Here is an 18,193-nt window from a genome sequence, read left to right on the forward strand (position 1 = left end):
ACTTTAAGAATCCTTTGCAATATGCTTATGTAAATACTGATTTTAGCTGCTGTTCTCATTTCTCAAATCTTCAGCTTATAAATGAATTGGAAAAGTAACAGACCTAAGCAGACATCTTTGGAACATAAAACCAAAGAGATATAAACAAATACGACTAAATAAGAAACAAAAGATTCTTCTTTAAATTTTTTAACTTCTCACTACTGAGAAATGAAAAGAACTGAAGGAATGCAGAGTGTACTGGCTATGGATACACAGTGTGTGCTGGCACATGTGTGTGCACTGAGTGTGCATGTGTGTACTCCAGTGGGGGTCTATTTTATTCACACACACAATGATCAGCATTTTCACTTATTTCACTAAAAATTCTGGAAAAGCATGAAATCTAAATGAAAGAAACTCCTGAAGTTAGAGTAATCCTAGGGCATGGGAGAATATTTAAGAAAAGAGTTCCAGGTTGTTAAGCCCAATAGGTGAGTGCCTATAGGTCAGTTTTCTTATACCAGAGTTCATATTATGGTTCAATGGCATTAATAGAATGGCTCAGAGACTCTGCAGGTGACTTGCCTCCGTCCACACTTCAAAGAGATGCTGAAAAGAAATCAGGATCGAGTCGACATATCACCATTCCACTTACCTGGTGGTGAGCCTTCATAACAGACATAAGTAAAGGCTAATATGACATCACAGATCATAAAGTACAGTGCAAGGAACATCTTAACACCAAACTATGACAAGTCGTGAATATATTATTTCCACCTAGAAGCATGAAACTTACCAATGCTGATGTTAGCACCTGAAATCAAGTACTATATTTGATATTGTTGGAATGAAAATTGAAACAGAAGACACTTTTTGATGAGAACTTGGCAGTATTATCAATGTAGTTTGCACTTTGATGACACAATAATCCCATTATTGGAAACACATTCTAATAGAGCATTTTTGTCATAGTTCAGAGCTGAACATGCATCTGGTACATATCTTTTCCGTATAAGGCAATCATACTACAGATTTTCTTATGTAAGCAAAGTAATACTAACAGCAATCTCACCAAAGGACAAACTTTTATACTCCTCCAACAGAGTGCAAATGTAAAAATCATTTTAGATTCATAACTGCAGACTCTCTCCTCATAAGTGTGTATTATTAAAGAATTAAAAAAACACTCCTGAAATTAGAAAAATAAGTGAAAAAAGTATAATAAATGTCTTAATGTTGTAGAGATGACTTTCTTCTTTCAGGGTGATCATACTGACAATAGAAAAAAATACTAGAACGTTTATTCTCAAAGTGATCAAGGGCTAAGTTAGTGGAGTTGGCCTTGCTCTACTGAAAAAAGCCAAGAGGGATACTTTAGCTTTTGGACAGAGAATAGATACTGGCAGCCTCCAGATTTTACTTCCAGCATCTCATCTCAACCCACATCCAGCCTGGTGTGAAGACATGGCAGATGGGCTACTTCTGTTATTTCAACTGCTTCAGCATCTTGCTTGTTTCTGGAAGCATGAATATTCAGCCACAATACGGAGCAAGCATAAGTGTGCTGACTATATTAAACAGGTACCAAAAAATCTTTATCCTTTTCCGTTTTCTCATTATCATAGATTAAGATTAAAAAAAAACATTTAGAAAATGCTACTTCTGCCAAGCTTGGAAAAGACTTATCATTCAACGAAATGATGCTAGTTTTCATATATTTAATGTTATGGAAAGAAATGTGTGGGCAGAAGAAAACCAGCGTAATTATCATTTTAGGGGAAAAGAATTTAAAGGCAACTAAACTGAATCAGTAATTATTTTTCACTTTGTTGTATTTTCATTATTTTATTATGTTCTTGGAAAATGCTGAGCAGGCATTAGAGTATCAATGTTGAGCATTCAGAAATGATTCCTTTAAATGCCACACAAAAAACCCTCCACATTGGCATGTTTTCCTGTTGTGTAAATAATGCCTATTTGTAACTCTTCTTTATTTATATCTTGAAAAAGATTATTGAATCCAAAAAGGGTAATTTTGCTATAAATAAAAGAAATGAAGTGACAATTTCTCTGTGAAAGAATTATCCATGAGATAATCCCTGAAGTAGGACACCATTCCCACCCCTCCCAAAGAACACAGAAATGTCTAGAAATAACATAATACACTTATATTTGCTAACGTGAGGAGTTTCATGATTGCTGAAAGGAAATCTCAAGGCCACAAACTCAGACCATAAGGGAAAACATTCATTAAACCACCACCTCTCATCAAAATAGTTGTTTAAAGAAGGCAATTCCCCATATATGTGGGAAAGTTCTTTAAGAGATCTTAAAAGTGGGGGCACCTGGCTGGCCCAGGTGGTGAAATGTGTAACTTCTTGATCTCGGGGTTGCAGACTGGAGCCCCATGTTGGGTGTAGACATTACTCAAAAATAAAAATCTTTTTTTAAAAAAGATCTTAAAACTGAGTAAAAACTTCAGTGCATAATCTGAATTCCATCCTCCACATGACACAGCACTTCTCACTCAAAAAACATTTATGCGGGAAAGGTGGCATGAACCAATTAGGTCTCCTTTACACTACCAGGTAAAAAGGAAATGCACTGGTTCCAAGACCCACATCTCAGACTGACTTATGATCCACAGGGCCCGACAGGTTATGTATTTTAAAAATAAAATAATCCTAATAAAAGGATGGATACCAGTCTGCTCTTTAGGACTGAGAGGGGATTTCTTAGAATTTTTTTCATATCCTAAAGAAAGAACATTACAGAAGTAAATCAATGCTAACGCAAGGCACACACGTGGAAGTTGAGATAAACTTACGAAGTAGCCTGTTCCCAAGCTGGAAGGAGCTGAACTCTGCAATAAAGCATAAAGACAAAGTGGAAAATCAGCAATGGTTCTTAACACGTTCCAATCCACACAGCTCATTACCAGCCCTTTGCGGGTTTTTCATCACTGCATCACATCACCAGTGTATGCTGCCCCTTGTCATCTGCTACTGATACAAACACCGTGTTGGCTTAATTTTCCCCTTTACATCTCTCAACAACTCAGAGATGCTAACGTGCTATTTACTGAATTCCAAGCTTCTGCGGTGGACGTAATTGCCAATTTATTTGACAGGCAGCTGGGTAATGAATTAATGATGGCATTTCGCCCTGCACTGAGACTAAACAGACACACATCAGCCTGCCTCCCTGACTTGCTGACATTCAATGCCCTGGTCTCAAGCTACTCAGTTTTGTGGCCGCGAAGGGGCAGGCTAGAGGAAAAAGCCCAGACTGACTTGAAAATAAAAGCCCAGTGGGTTTGGATGACTTTTCCAGTGTATGACCTACTTGCCAGTTTATTCCCTAAAGGCATCAGTTAGTACACACAGAGCGCTTTTCAAAAATGAGACATTTTGTAAACATAATTAGTAGAATAAAATGCAAAGAATGTGTGGGTAAAGGGAAGCCATGAAAAGCAACATTTTACTGAAGATTTTAGTAACAGGAATTATCAATTTAGGCTTCCATAGTTTTGACACACAGAAAACTAAAAAATAATAATTCTGAAAGGGTTGCAGGGCATCATTTCTATGGGCAAAAAGGCCAAGAAGAGAACTTGGGTTTTGTTTTAACCTTGACTGATTCATGCTTGTCTATACTTCTGTTTCTTTTTTGCTTAAAACCTCCCACTACAGATTCTTTAATTTTTAGTATCCATTTTGTGAAAAAGAAAGGCTCTAAATAAGCTAAAGACACAAGGAATGCTAATGCTGTGACAGTGTCCTGGTCTGGGCGAAGTGTCCTACCACTGGCAGGACCTTTTCCCTGACTAGCTTGGATCAGGGGTGACCCCCTCCCCAGGGCAGGCTCACTTTCACCTAAAAGCAGGACCCGCTCAGTTCATCTCTAGCTATTCCACCTACATGCCCTGTCCCTGCTCTGCAAACTGCAGGTAGCAGGGCCCATTTGGTGAACTTATCACTGCTGCCCCAGTGCGTAGCACACAGGATACATTTAATAAGTATTTGCTGAATTAATGTCTAAAGAAATAAGTGGATTGTATAGGAGGGAAAGAAGGCTTAGGTGAATTTCACATCTCCAAAACAGTAGATGCGAACCTTCCTGATTTTAAACTGTTCTGAGAAGGAAATGCAGTGCTGTTAAGTATCAACAGCACCCACAACAAAAAAGAATAGTGCATCCTAAATGCACTTCCTAAAGCAAAACTTTCTTCACCTCAATGTTTCAGACAGACTCAGGGGGAATAAAAGACAATAGATGTGTGATCCTGCACACTGGACTTGGTTTAAAAGAATCTTGCTGCATTCCTGATCCCATAAATGGTGTGTTGGGAGATCCACCGTAGCCATGGAGACAGCTTCTCATAGCAGTGATTAGCCATGTGACAGCATCACCTGTTTTCAGCACCCACAGCCCTCCATGGAGCGCAAGAAGGCCAAAGCCGGCTTAGGTCTCCATCACCCTGGAGTCATGCCCCTGGGAGATAAACTCATTTTAGGATGAATTACTCAGAAAGAACATGGGATTTGTTTATTTCAGGTTTTTCCCCCTTTCTGCAAATGCATTTTATCCCAGAACCAGAAGGACCCTTCCAAACCCACCTCCCACCCCCACATACATATCATCTTATTGTATACCAAAGAAAATTACATCCTTCAGGTCTCGGAAAGCTCTGTTATACTCATTTTGCATATATATTGTACATTACTCAGGGAGCGGGGTGGAGAAGAGGATTTTGTTGTGCATATTTGTTCTGGCTATTGTTTATGCAGGTCTGACTGAATGAGGGAACAGTGGGTATCATTTCAATTTCTGATGTCAACATCAAATTACTTATTTAATTTCATGCCTGGCGAAGCATTGTATAGCTACACGCAGAATCATTTCACTTCATTTGTTATGCTGTGTTTTCGTGGCGATTGGCTTGCCTTCCAACTGACAGCTTTAATTACGACATGAATTTGATTGCACTGCCGAGGAATTAACATAATGCAACAAAGCATTTAAGCACCCTGCCTTGTACCACTCCCCCCCCCCACACACACAAATACAGACAGACACATGAAAGAACACAGACACTAGACCCTCCCGTGCATTAAAAGCCCATTAGGGTTTCAGTATTTGCTAGAATGCATACAGAACCTTATGGTCAGAGGCTACTCACATTTGTCAACCCAATGTACTCACCTCTTTTTCTAAACAGAAAAAAGTTGGGGGCATTAGGCTGTGTTTTTTGGACCTGGCAAAAAACTTTGTAAGAAAATCCTTCTAATCTTTAACTTTGCCAAACACCCGTAGCATTGACATTTCTTCCCTGCCTACTCCCTTCTCCACCACATTTTTCTTGGCCAACTGCCAGCTCCCTTCAATCACTGGAAATTTTGAAAGAAAAAACATCCCTGAAAGAGGTATCTTCTTATTTCTACAACCTCAAGAATCTTGCTATGGCCTTGTATTCAGTGGGACTCTATCCTGGGTCAACCACAAGACCTCCAACATCAGGTAAAGATAATAGAAGTTCTGAGACCAGCCACAGGGCAGGAGTCAGGGTTTCACTGACAGTTCATGACACACGTCACATCCCTTAGGCCTTGCTATCCAGAAGGCCCACAAGAGCCTCGATCATGTATGCCTAATCCAAGTTTGTATCTAAATATAGATGCAAATATTTGATAGCATTAACCTTTTTCCCAAGTCAGAAATTCCATGAACACCTGGAACTGTGGGCAAAAACAGACTACACTATAAAAATGGAATAGATGTCTGGAAACAGCCTTCCTATTATTTGAAATGCATAATATTGGCTATTAATTTACAGATGTGCATTTAGGGACTGGCACCAAATTCTCATATAGGAAAGAGACAGACACCAAAAGGTGAAAGGCCTCGGAATGCAGAGAGGTTATGATAACCTGCCCACTGAACCATTTGACAGAATCAAGCTGATTTCAACTTTCTGTGTTGCCCCAATCCATATCTACTGAGGAGGGTCTTCCTTTCTTGTTTTGCTGGAGTGAGAAAGCAAACTCCAAACTATGAAGCAAAAATTGCCATAGAATCTAGAAAAGGCGAGGAGTTAAAATGAGGCTTGAAAAACTAAAGACAGGTTTTAAAAAAGAATGCAACAAACACAAGCATCCTTGGATTCAAAAGCATTTGAAATAATACCATACACCCATGTTTAGGCAAATACTTCTGTTGAATAATGAAAAAAGGTTTCATTCTTACTTTCTTCAAATGGCAGAGACGCCAATTCATTCATATTTTCAAGGCACAAGGCAGAAATGATAGGTGTAGAGAGGCTGAGAAAACAGAGTAAGAGAAAGTGTTTAGCAGCGAGAAGACAAGGACAGGAGGAAATGCCTGCCCCCTGGCTATCTGATATGCGATTTCCGGGCTCATTATAAGCCATCTCCTGTTTCACATGGTCTTTTCATTCTGCTGAATTTTTTTTTTTCCTTCAGGTTTGACCACTGCTCCAGCAATCTCTGCAAATTACCCACCTCGATCTCATTATGTTGCAAAGGAGAGCTTTCTTACAAACACACTCTGCCTCCATCTCCAAGCTACATGGGCTGCAAGAATAGTAACGGGATGCACAGTTGAAAGACACTTTCCAGGAGGTAGAACGGTGCTGCTGACATTCAAGTGTGCAAGTGGATATTCATTAAATGCTCATTCTCCTCTTCCTCACTGCTCCCCACCTGACTTTCTTTCCATCTCTGTCACTAAGATATCATGGAAGGTACTCATTAAACTCATGAAGTTAACATTTCTGTTTCAACGGCTTACCTACAACAAGGGATTTCAAAATTGATTATCCATCTTAAAAAGATGTGCTCCGTTTATTAGATATCTACACAGAGAGGCCATGGTTACTATTACAGCTCTCTGAGTATGGGATGGATGTGTACTCCACCCCTTGATGAGGATGTGTGCCCTGACCCTAGGGCTAATTTAAATAGAATATCTTAAAATTCTTCCACATCACCAATTGTGCCTGATATCCTTGCCTACCCACCTCCTTGTTATGCTCTTCTCTCTTGGGAGTAAAACACAGAGGATCATGGCTAAGTACATTTCTTGTAAAGGCCACAAAACAAGCTCATTCATGGATTTTCTGTAGCATTTTAAACAACAATGACAATTAAAAGAACTTCCTAATGCTAGGAAATGTGTCTCGGGGATAAGATTACTAATAGATGATGAAGACACAATATAAATTTGAATGGGAATTACTTCCTGGGGAATTCAAGGAAAAACAGGCCAAAAATTAAAATGAGAAATGTCATATGATCCACTAATTCCATTACCATATTTACACAAAGAAAATAAAACACTAATTTGAAAGGATATATATACCTCTGTGTTTATTGCAGCATTATTTATAATAGCCAAGATATAGAAGCTACCCCAAGTCCGTCCACAAGTGAATGGATAAAGAAGTGGTCGGTCTGTCTATCTGTCCGTCTATCTATCATCTATCTATCTATCTATCTATCTATCTATTGAAAGGAAGTATTATTCAGTCATAAAAAAAAAGAATGAGATCCTGCCATTAGTGTCAACATGAATATACCTCAAAGTATTATGCTAAGTGAAATAGGTCAGGCAGAGAAAGACAAATACTGTATTATTTCACTGACATGGAATCTAAAAAAACAAAACAAGTGAATAAACAAACAAGAAAGCAGACTCTTAAATACAGAGAACAAACTGGTGGTTCTCAGAGGAAGGATGGATGGGGGTAAAATAAATAAAGGGGATCAAGAGGTACAAACTTCCAGTTATAAAACAATTAAGTCATGGAGGTGAAAAGTACAGCACAGGGAATAGAGTCGAGAAGATTGTAATAACACCGTATGGTGACAGATGGTGGCTGTACTACCGTAGTGAGGAATGCATGATGCACAGAATTGTCGAATCAGTCAGAAACTAACAAAAACACTACATTAATTATACTTACAAAAATTTCTACAGATAACAAAAGAAATAGACAAATAATAAAATTAGCTTTTCAGCTGAGAAATTTTATAATTTCATACCACGAAAGTTAAAAAAAAAATAGTGGAAACTTCAGGGAACTCAAGGGCCAGTACAGGTGATATTTAGGGAAAGGAATTGCTTTTGTTTTCTTTGTTTGTCATCATTATTATTATTGATTGCTTTTGGTATTTAATAAATAATAGATGGGATTTAAAAAAAATAATAAGGGGCAACAAAGTGAGAAAAGCAGCAGTTATGGAAATGGACCCTTCTAACTTCAATTTTCAACCCTCTGTCCCAACCCCCTCACGTGGTCATTGGCTCTCACCTACATTCCGTGCCTTCTAGCTTCTTTACCTCTCTGCATTCTTGGTCTTATCTTTATCTGTTGTTTCATATGAAGGGCAAATAAACATTTTAAAGTAAAAATGGTAATAACATTCCTTTTAACATCTTCTAGTGCAAAAGGAGGACTATCCTCAGAGTCAAAGAGAATTCTTCTGACTGCGCCCCAGATGCAGGTTTTTTGTTTTTCCCTGCTTTCAGACTTCAACTGAAATGTGGACTCTTCCTGGGTCTCAAGCCTTCCACCCTTTGGAGTAGGATTACACCGTCAGTCCTCTTGGTGATCAAGCCTTGGGTTCAGACTGGAATTAACTGTGGAATCTCCCGGGTTTCAGCCTGCTGACTACAGACCTTCAGACTTAGCCTCCACAGTTGAAGATGATTATACACACTCTTGGTCCAGTTTCTCTTGAGAACCTTGACTGATAAAACAAATGTATTTGGTACAGGTGCTGCCAAAGTTTGCACTAGAATGGCCTTATTTGGACAATGGGTCTTTGCAGATGTAATTAAGTTTGGATCATACTATATTAAGGAGCCCTAAATCTAAGTACTGCTGTTCTGACAAGGAGCAGAGTACAGAGCTACAGATTGAGCAGAAGGCCATGTGAAGACAGAGGCAGGTACTGGACTGATATTATTAGAAGTCAAGGAATGCCGGAGGCCACCAGAAGCGAGAAGAGGAATGGAAGAGTTCTTCCTAGAGCTTTCAGGGGGATCATGGCCCTGCTGAGACCCTTCATGTTGGAATTTTAGCCTCAAAAACGATGAGATCATTAATTTCCATTATTTTAAGCTAGCATTCTATGGTCTTCAATTACAGTAGCCCAGGAGACTAATGGCAGGCTTAGCCTCCTTACCATGCACACGAAGAGATCATGTGATCAGCCCCCTGTGCTCAGTCACTGTATTCAAGCCACACTGGCCTTATTTCTTCCCCTGAAACATGTCATGCTTGCTCCTGACTCAGGCCCTTGAGCTTGTGGTTCCTGATACCAAGGGAGCTCTTCCCACAGATCTTCACAAGGCCACCTCCCCTCCTTTAGGCTCTGGTTTAAACATCACCTGCAGAAAGGCCTCATCTGATCGCCTGGTTAAGGCAGCAACACGTGCCCTTCAAGCCCTCATCACTGTTTTGTTTACCTGGTAAAATGTTATACTCTCTGCTCACAGGTCTGTTGTTTGCCTGAATGTAGGCCTCATGAGGACAGAGACTTCAACTTGTCCACTAGTCAAGCTCAAGCACACAGATCTATACCCAACACATTTAAAGTACTGGATAAATATTTCTGGACAGTCAGAATGCTGACACGTCCAAGAAAAATGCGTAAATATATGGTTCTGGAATAGAAAAGGGCAGAAACAAACTGTCAGGGAAAAGGAAAATCTAACACAAATTTTAAAAGAGAGAGAAGAGAAGAAATAGAACATGAAGAACACTTTATAGGTCTGGATTAGATCAGAGTTTCTTCCTAACTAAGGGAAACTCATGGATGGTGTGGCCTCTGTCTGTTTCTTCCTTAATAACAGCAAGCCAACCTGGTACAGAGGAAAACTTTGGGGGGAAGTTAGGAAGAAAAAAGGCTGGGACACACACATAGGTGAATGAATGACTGTGGTAGGATCCACAAACACGGGGAGTTTGGGGGAATCTCAAAAAGATGCAGAAAAAAAATGCCTCATTTATGATGTTAAATGGACTAAATGGCCTCGGCACAGATTACATAACTGTTTAGCACAGTACTTACTATAATTCGATCTCTTTTCATGGTTTTCTGAAATGTTTCAATTCCCTCAAAGTACTGAGTCCTTCAAAAGTACTAGATATTTTTCTCCCTTCTCATAACTAAAAACCTGACCCCAAAACCATTCATGGAGAAACGAGTCATATCGATATACTCATTTCAATCAAGCATTAAAGAAGTCTACTTGCATAGGATGGTGGGAAGAGCCTGCTAGAGAAAGTGACACTGGGGCTGGCAGAAGGAAAAGAGGAAAAAAAGATACAAAAGAAAACACAAAGGCAGGAAGATTTGAAAGTGCAGACTATTTAAGAAAACCACGGTGGTTCAGAGGGACTGAGCATAAGATACAAAGATGGGGAAGGAGAGGGAGGACAGGAAGATGAAGGGGAAGCCTCGGACTTCTTGTGGGGCTCTGCAGACCATCCTCAGGAGTATGGACTTGGTCCAAAATATCTTAAACAAGAAAATCTGATTGTGATCTCTGATTCCCAGAAAACCCACTCTGGGCACAGTGCAGAGCACAGTGCAGGGGAAACAGAGACGACGGGGCAGATGGCGCCAGTAAGAGGCCACAGGAACCCTGTGTGTGACAAATGGTAGGGCGTCTAAAGTATCAGCAGTGTCAATGAAAATATAATCATACTCAAATACCTCTTTGCAAATACAGGCAGAAGATATAGGAAAGTGACCAAGGAGACAGGGTAAGGAGAGAGGAAGGAACTGAGCTTGACTCTGAGGATTCCAGCTCTGGGATCCAATACTAGGACAGGAAAGTAAGAGGGATGGACGGTTCAGGTGTGAGAAAAACAGGTAAGGTGACATGGGATAAGGACTGTATTTGGGAGGAAGAGTCCTATATGTCATGACTGAGATAAGCAGGTCTTGTCAAACTGACGCTTACAAGGAATTCAGATTTAAAAGGGCAGAGAGGCTGCTACGGGAAGTTCTAAGTCTGAGACAGAAGGATGATTTTAGAATGATTGTTTTTGAGCCTGGTGGATGTGCCAAGAACTGTGCGACACGATTCAAATAGCACCGTGCCAGGTGATCTTTAAAGAAGACCTAGGGGCACCCAGATGGCTCAGTCTGTTAAGAGTCCCACTCCTGACTGCGGCTCAGGTCATGATCTTGGAGTCTGTGAGTTAGAGCCTCGCATCAGGCTCTGCACTGATGGTACGGAGCCGGCTTAGGATTCTCTCTGTCTCTCTCTGCCCTCCTCCTGCTCTGCCAGCATGAGCCCGCTCTCTCTCTCTCTCTCAAAATACATAAACATTAAAAAATTTTAAACATAATAAAGGAGACCTACAAGGCGGGTCGAAGTGTGCCCTTTTCACAGAAACAGAAACCTAGACTGGGAAAGATCAAGTTCTTTGCTCAAGGTCACACAGAAGATAAACTGCTTTTATAACTTGGTGTGTTAGTAATGAATGCCCAGGATCATTTCAAAATTTGAGGATTTTATTTATTAAATTTACAAGTAGACTTAGCCCCTAAATTCTGACAACTTCCTCAGTGACAAAACTCTGTAACTTAGAAGCAATACAGTCCTCCTTGAATAACTCATCATGAATATTTATATACTCAATTATTCCCCTTAACTTTTTCCTTAGTGACTAATCTAAACAAGTTACTCTGTCTCCTTGATGTGGACAATCTGAGAGTCCTTGTAGACAATTATTCCCTCCTGGCAAAACAGTTTGGGAGTGCGTAATTTAGAAAAGCCAAGCACATTTGGTTTTGAAGCTTTACCCATGAGTCAAATCCTCCAGCCACACTGAAATTCTTTATTCTTTCTCTTTTTTGCCTGTCCAATTCAAAATAACTAAGATGGAATAATATAATATCTTCATTAGCTGCACTTGGGAGTGAGTCTCAACTGCCAAAGCTTCTAAAAATAACTGAAATGAGGAGAAGGCTTAGGGGAATTTTTATCTCAGCTGAGAAACCAGGAGTGGGCATGATGGACTCACAGGGACCAGAAACATTCTCCTGCCTTAAGCAATACCACCACCACCCAGACAAAATGTGTAAGAAAAGGGATTTTAGAAACTGGGCAGTAGGCAAGGAAGACAGTGATCTTCAAGACAAGGAAAGCTGGTGAGACGACCCTAAAAACTGCCCCAGTTTAACGCCTGAAGAGAGTTTTCATGCCAGAGTAGAGCAACTGACGGGTGGCCCCGGTAGAGCCCCGAAGTACCCCGAGTTGAGAAGACAGAGCTGGAGGAAGGCAAGGCAGCTGGAATTTCCAAAGCAGATGGGAGAGAAAAGACCTTCACAGGGACAGAATCATGGAAACTGCAGAAAGGTCCCCTCTGGTCTTCACCTAAATCGCTATCAGCACATCTGCTGGAGAAAAGCACCCCGAGCAAGGGGAACAGTCACTGGAGGGAGCAGGCAGAGCAATCCCCAGAGCAGAAAATGGCCTTTCCACCAGCTGGCAAGGTTTGGAAAAAATCATGTAATGCATTGGGAATTAAGCAGAGTATTCAGTACAGGGGAAAAAATTAGCCTTAGCCTAAAGGCTGCTCTAGTTCTGCCCAGGAACACATAAAAGCAAACCTCAGAAACATCAACCTATTTCCAAGTGACATAATTGCATCCCCAGAATAAAGCTCAAGAAAATTTATAGAAACCGAAAAAAATAGCAACCAACAAAGAAAAATTCACAGTGTTTGGCATCCAAAACAAACAAACAAAACCTGTCAAGCATGCAAAGGAGACAGAAAATAACAATCTGTAATGAGGAGAAAAAGCAACCAACAGAAACAGACATGGAAATGACACAGAGGACATGATTAGTAGACTAAGGGCCTTAAAACAGTAACTACTTTCCACATGTTCAAGAAACAAGCATGGGAAGGAGAGACATGGTAAAAGAAAACAAAACAAGACTAGTAGTGGTCTTTCATTCCATCTCCTCATTTTCTGATAGTTATTAAAGCAATTAGTTTCTAATTCTCTTTTAAGAAACAGTAGGGGTATCTTTATCCTTTAAAATATTGTGTGGGTAGGTGTTGCCCTGATTCCAAAAGAATCACTTTGTGGCTTTACTTATTTGTCAAAGGCTTTCATCTCAGCAAATTTTAGATTGCAATGGGCCTGAGGTAAGAATGTGCAACCTCAATACTGCTCATGCAAAAATAAATGGCTGGAGGTTTTGGAAGATCTTACTAAAGGCCAACTACTTCTTTTTCTCTCTCTCTCTCTTTTTTTTTTGGGGGGGGTCATTTCTCCTTTCATATTTTGATACTGTTGTTGCAAAAATTATGAATTTTAAAACCTAGTAAGTAACATGAGCTCAAAGTATTGCACAGACTGGCTTGACATGAGATTTGCAGGATTGTTATGGCTCTTTTTTTTTTTTTTTACATTATTTCAGTGTGGTAAAAAATATATACAACATAAAGTTTAACATTTTAGCCATTTTTAAGTGTATAAGTTGGGCATTAATTACATCCACATTGCTGTGAATGTATCCAAAAAAAATGATTTCATCACCCTAAACTAAAACTTTGTAACCATTAATCAATAGCCCCCAATCCCTCACTTTCTCCAACTCATGCCACTGGCCCCTGTTAACACCAATTCTGCTTTCTGTCTCTATAGTCTAGGTTTCTAAAATAAGTGGAATCATACAATATTTGTGTTTTTATGACTAGCTTCTTTCACTTAGTATAATGCTTTGAAGGTTCTGGAGCATGTCTAAGAACTTATCCCTTTTTATGACTAAGTAATATTCCATTGCCCATATATACCCCTTTTCATTATCTATTCATCTACTGATGGACACTTGGGTTGTTTCTACTTTTAGTTATTGTGAATAATGCTGCAATAAAATTAGGCATATAAATATCTCTCTGAGTAACTTTTTTTTTTTAAATTTTTTTAATGTTTTATTTATTTCTGAGAGAGAGAGAGAGAGAGAGAGAGAGCGAGAGCGTGAGCGAGCATGGGCAGGGGAGGGTCAGAGAGAGAGGGAGACACAGAATCCGAAGCAGGCTCCAGGCTCTGAGCTGACTGTCAGCACAGAGCCCGACGCAGGGCTCAAACCCACGAACCGTGAGATCATGACCTGAGCCGAATTGGATGCTCAACTGACTGAGTCACCCAGGTGCCCCTGAGTAACTATTTTCAATTTGACTGCATATATACCTAAAAGTGGAACTGGTGGGGTATATGGAAATTTTATATTTCATTATTTAGGAAATTGCCAAGCTGTTTTCCACAGTGGCTGCACCATTTTCCATTCTCACCATCACATATGAGGATTCTAATTTCTCTATATCCCTGCCAACTATTATCCCCCCCCTTACCCTTTTTTATTATAACTATCCTGGCAGATATAAAGGGATATCTCATTATGGCTTTGATTTGCATTTCCCTAGTGACTGTGATGATAACAATCTTTCATGTGCTTACTGGCCATTTGTATATCTTTTCTGGAAATGTCTATTCAAGTCCTTTCCCCATTTTTAAATATTAAACACTTACAGTTATATGATTTGCAAATATTTTCTCCCATTCTATAGGGTTGTTTCTTTTTTTCACTTTCTTGATAATGTCCTTTGAGATGCACAAATGCTTTTAGTTTGGATGAAGTCCAATTTTCCTATTTTCTCTTTTGTTGCTAACGGTTTTGGGGCCATCTCTAAAAATCCACTGCCAAATTCAAAACCGTGAGATTGACTCACATTTGCTTCTAAGAGTTTCATGATTTGGGTTCTTATACTTAGGCCGCTGATTCATTTTGAGTTAACGTATGTACATGCTGTGATGGAGAGGTCCAACTTCACACCTCTACACAAGGAAATCCATCATCTGTTCAAGAGAAAATATCTTCCCACCTGAATGGTCTGAACACTCATATCAAAAATCAATTGGCTACAGATGTTAGACTTATATTTGGAGTCTAACTTCTATTATTCCATTGGTCTGTATGTCTAATCTGATGCCAGTATCATACCATTTTGACTACTGCAGCTTTGCTGATAGTTTTAAAGAGTCTCTCAGTGTGGTTCTTCTTTTCCAAGACTGCTTTGACCACTAGGGTTTCAAGCATTTACACATTAAATCTGAGTATCTGCTTTCTCCTGTTTGCAAAACAAAGGATGCTGGAAATTTTCAGAGTAATTTCCCAGAATCTGTACATTGCTTTGGGAAGGATTGACAACACAACGATGTTAAGTCTTCCTATCCATAAACACAGGATATACCTTGACAATTTCTTTTGATCTAATGGAAAGTGAATTCAGGGCAACCAGTCAAAAGATCTCAATGACTGAACAATACTGTGCTCTTGTCCCCTGACTTACCATGGTTTTCATTTTTCTACTCTGTAATGAAATTATGATTAACTGGAATAATCCTGGCAAAATTTCCAGGGCTAGTAAGATCCCATTTTAAAAACAAAACAAGGGGCACCTGGGTGGCTCAGTCTGTTGAGCATCCAACTCTTGATTTCTGCTCTGGTCATGATCCCAGGATTGTGGGGTCGAGCCTCATGTCAGGCTCTGCACTGAGCATGGGGCCTGCTTAGGATTCTCTCTCCCTCCCCGCCCCCCAACTTTTTCTTCTCTCTCTCCCTCTGCCCCCTCCCCTATTTGTGCTCTCTAAAATCAAAAAAGATTCTCACCCTCTGCCCCTCTCCCCTGCTTGCACATGCACATGCTGTCTCTCTAAAATAAAATTAAAAATTAAAAAAAATTTAAAAATTTCAGGAGCTACTTAAGTATTGTAAACAACTTAGGGAAGAAATATTGTTATGGTTTTATTATTAGAATTTATAGTTCCATCATAAATTAATGAAACATAAAAACACACAAAGAAATATTCTTATACACAGACATACACAGCAAAAGACTGAGTTAGTATTACTTGTATAATGGATATTAAACCTTATTAGAAGAATGGGATGCAATTATCTACAACTAAGACATTAAGAGTACCAAAGAATAATTATACTTTGTTATTCCACTTATTTTTTTTTTCATAGTTTATTGTCAAGTTGGTTTCCATATAACACCCAGTGCTCATCCCAACAAGTGCCCTCCTCCATCCACTTAATTCTTTTAGGAAGTCAATGCTCTCTACATCAATTCTCACTCTAAATCTCTCACACTTTCCTGAGAGGTGTAGGAAGAAGGTTGGGTCTTGAGATTCTGTACCTTGGGTGATGGAGAAATGGATGGGAGATGATTACAGGGAATGATGCAAGGTTCTACAGCATTCTCTTACCTTTTATGCTAATGAACACTCCTTAGTTAAAAAAAGTTTTGAGCACACTCCTAAAATATACAAGTTTATAAATTATGTCCTTGAACTACTCCCCCCTCATTAAATTACGTATTAGGAAAGTTTAAATTTTTTTTTGTTTTTAGAAAAAAAATCAGTAAGTTCTAATACTTTTTTCTTGTAACTCACTGGATTATCTTGTACACCACGGTGAAGACAACTGCTTTAGAGTATTAAAAAAAGAGGTGCGCCTGGGTGGGTCGTTGATCAAGCATCTGACTTTGGTTCAGGTCATGATCTCCCGGTTTGTGGGTTCGAGCCCCACGTTGGGCTCTGTGCTGACAGCATGGAGCCTGGAGTTTGCTTCGGATTCTGTGTCTCCCTCTCTCTCTGCCCCTCCCCACTCTCAAAAATCAAAAAAACATTAAAAAAAACTATTTAACAATAATTTTTACAAAGGCAGACAAGGGCCAAAAGGTTTTTGCTCCTTATTATATGTTCTAACTCTGCTTATTCTTCTTGAAACTCAGAGAGTGTGAATTTCTGTCTCTTTCTTGAGAGTATTGTCTCAATCTGTTAATGTTCCTTCATTGTTAATAAAATACTAATAAAAATTTCTTCCTAATTGATCATTTTATAAGAAAGCTTCCAAGTGTTGCTTTCCAGGGGAAAGATGGGTCAAGAATCCAGTTATGTGACATGTTAGGATAGAAGAAAAGAGAGCCCAGAGGATCAGGTGGTCTTGGGAGTGCCACACGGGAAATCTGCCATGTTGGCAGACAGGAGGCTAGAGAGTGGTTGGAGGCAGGTCTAGGGGGGTGACAGAGCCCTCAAGATGTACGGTGTGTTATCACTAGGAGATTTCCTTTGGAAATCAGTCAGGAAGTAAAACTCCTTCTCTTGACAAATAGGTGGCTGGCTACTCATCCTTTCTAACAGGAATAAAAATGGCAGACAGGGATGGTTACCAACCTCACGGGCAAAGATATTACAAAGAACCCAAACTTAAATGACGTCATCTTCCAGGGGTAGCACTGCTGGACTACTTTTTTCATTTGCAACACTGACACTGAAAATACTATCACTACCCCTTGTAATCTCTTATCCCTAAGGTGACAAGTACTCCCACCCACCTAATAAATAATAAAGCATATTTTAGGTCAAAATAGAAAACAGAAGAAAAGCATCTGGCCAGACTCAACCATGATGCCAAGAGAGGGTGAACTGTGCTGTGCGCATAGACAGAGTGACGGAAAGGGATGACAGTGCTCGAAACTGAGACTTGACCCAAGGGATGTGTGGTCTGGTGGTTTTGTTTGATTTTTTTTTCTTTTTCTTTTTCTTTTTTTTTTTTTCCAACTTACATCACTGAGCCTTTCCCGAGAGCTGCTCCTGTGGAAGCCCTTGGATTCTCCGCTGGCGCTCTCGCTGTCACTGTCCCTGCAGCTGTTCTGGCCTGGTTTGAGCTAAAAGCAAATGAAGAGAGGAGAAAGAACAAAGTCAGTGGTCTTCTCACACAGCTGTTCCCTCGCCCACGTCTTTAAGTCTTGTCAAAGTGAACAACTTAAGGTCCTGCGTTTGAACATCCTTCTCAGCTTCAGAGCAGTACCAGGCGAGCTGCCGCAGGAAGAAACATGGAGAGCAGAATAAGCAAAACATTTACCATAAAATGTCAATGCAAATATGAGTGAATAAGCTTAAGACACACACACACACACACACACACACACACACACACACACACACAAACTTGAAAAAAGATCTAACAAAGGTCCATGAATCTTGGAAATTAATCTTCCCTCTGATTTGTCCTCTTCCACTGGGGCATTTGTGTTAATAATAAAAAGACCAAACACAGTGAATTAGCTGACGCCAGATTACACCAA

At 39.8% G+C, this 18,193-nt stretch overlaps 1 protein-coding gene across 1 annotated transcript in view; it reads right to left on the reverse strand.

Annotated features, from left to right (window-relative positions):
- The window catches only part of AUTS2 (activator of transcription and developmental regulator AUTS2), a 744,772-nt gene that overhangs the window by 604,869 nt on the left and 121,710 nt on the right, over nucleotides 1-18,193 (reverse strand). Inside the window, exons 3-5 of the mRNA XM_039238050.1 lie at nucleotides 17,826-17,924; nucleotides 17,672-17,773; nucleotides 2,810-2,845 (exon numbers count right to left, since the gene is read on the reverse strand). Of these exons, the coding sequence (XP_039093981.1) occupies nucleotides 2,810-2,845; nucleotides 17,672-17,773; nucleotides 17,826-17,924 (237 nt within the window). The remainder of the gene's footprint in view (nucleotides 1-2,809; nucleotides 2,846-17,671; nucleotides 17,774-17,825; nucleotides 17,925-18,193) is intronic.

The sequence above is a fragment of the Hyaena hyaena genome, unplaced genomic scaffold (assembly GCF_003009895.1).
Source record: "Hyaena hyaena isolate Hyena2069 unplaced genomic scaffold, ASM300989v1 scaffold_135, whole genome shotgun sequence".
Taxonomy (NCBI): Eukaryota; Metazoa; Chordata; class Mammalia; order Carnivora; family Hyaenidae; genus Hyaena; species Hyaena hyaena.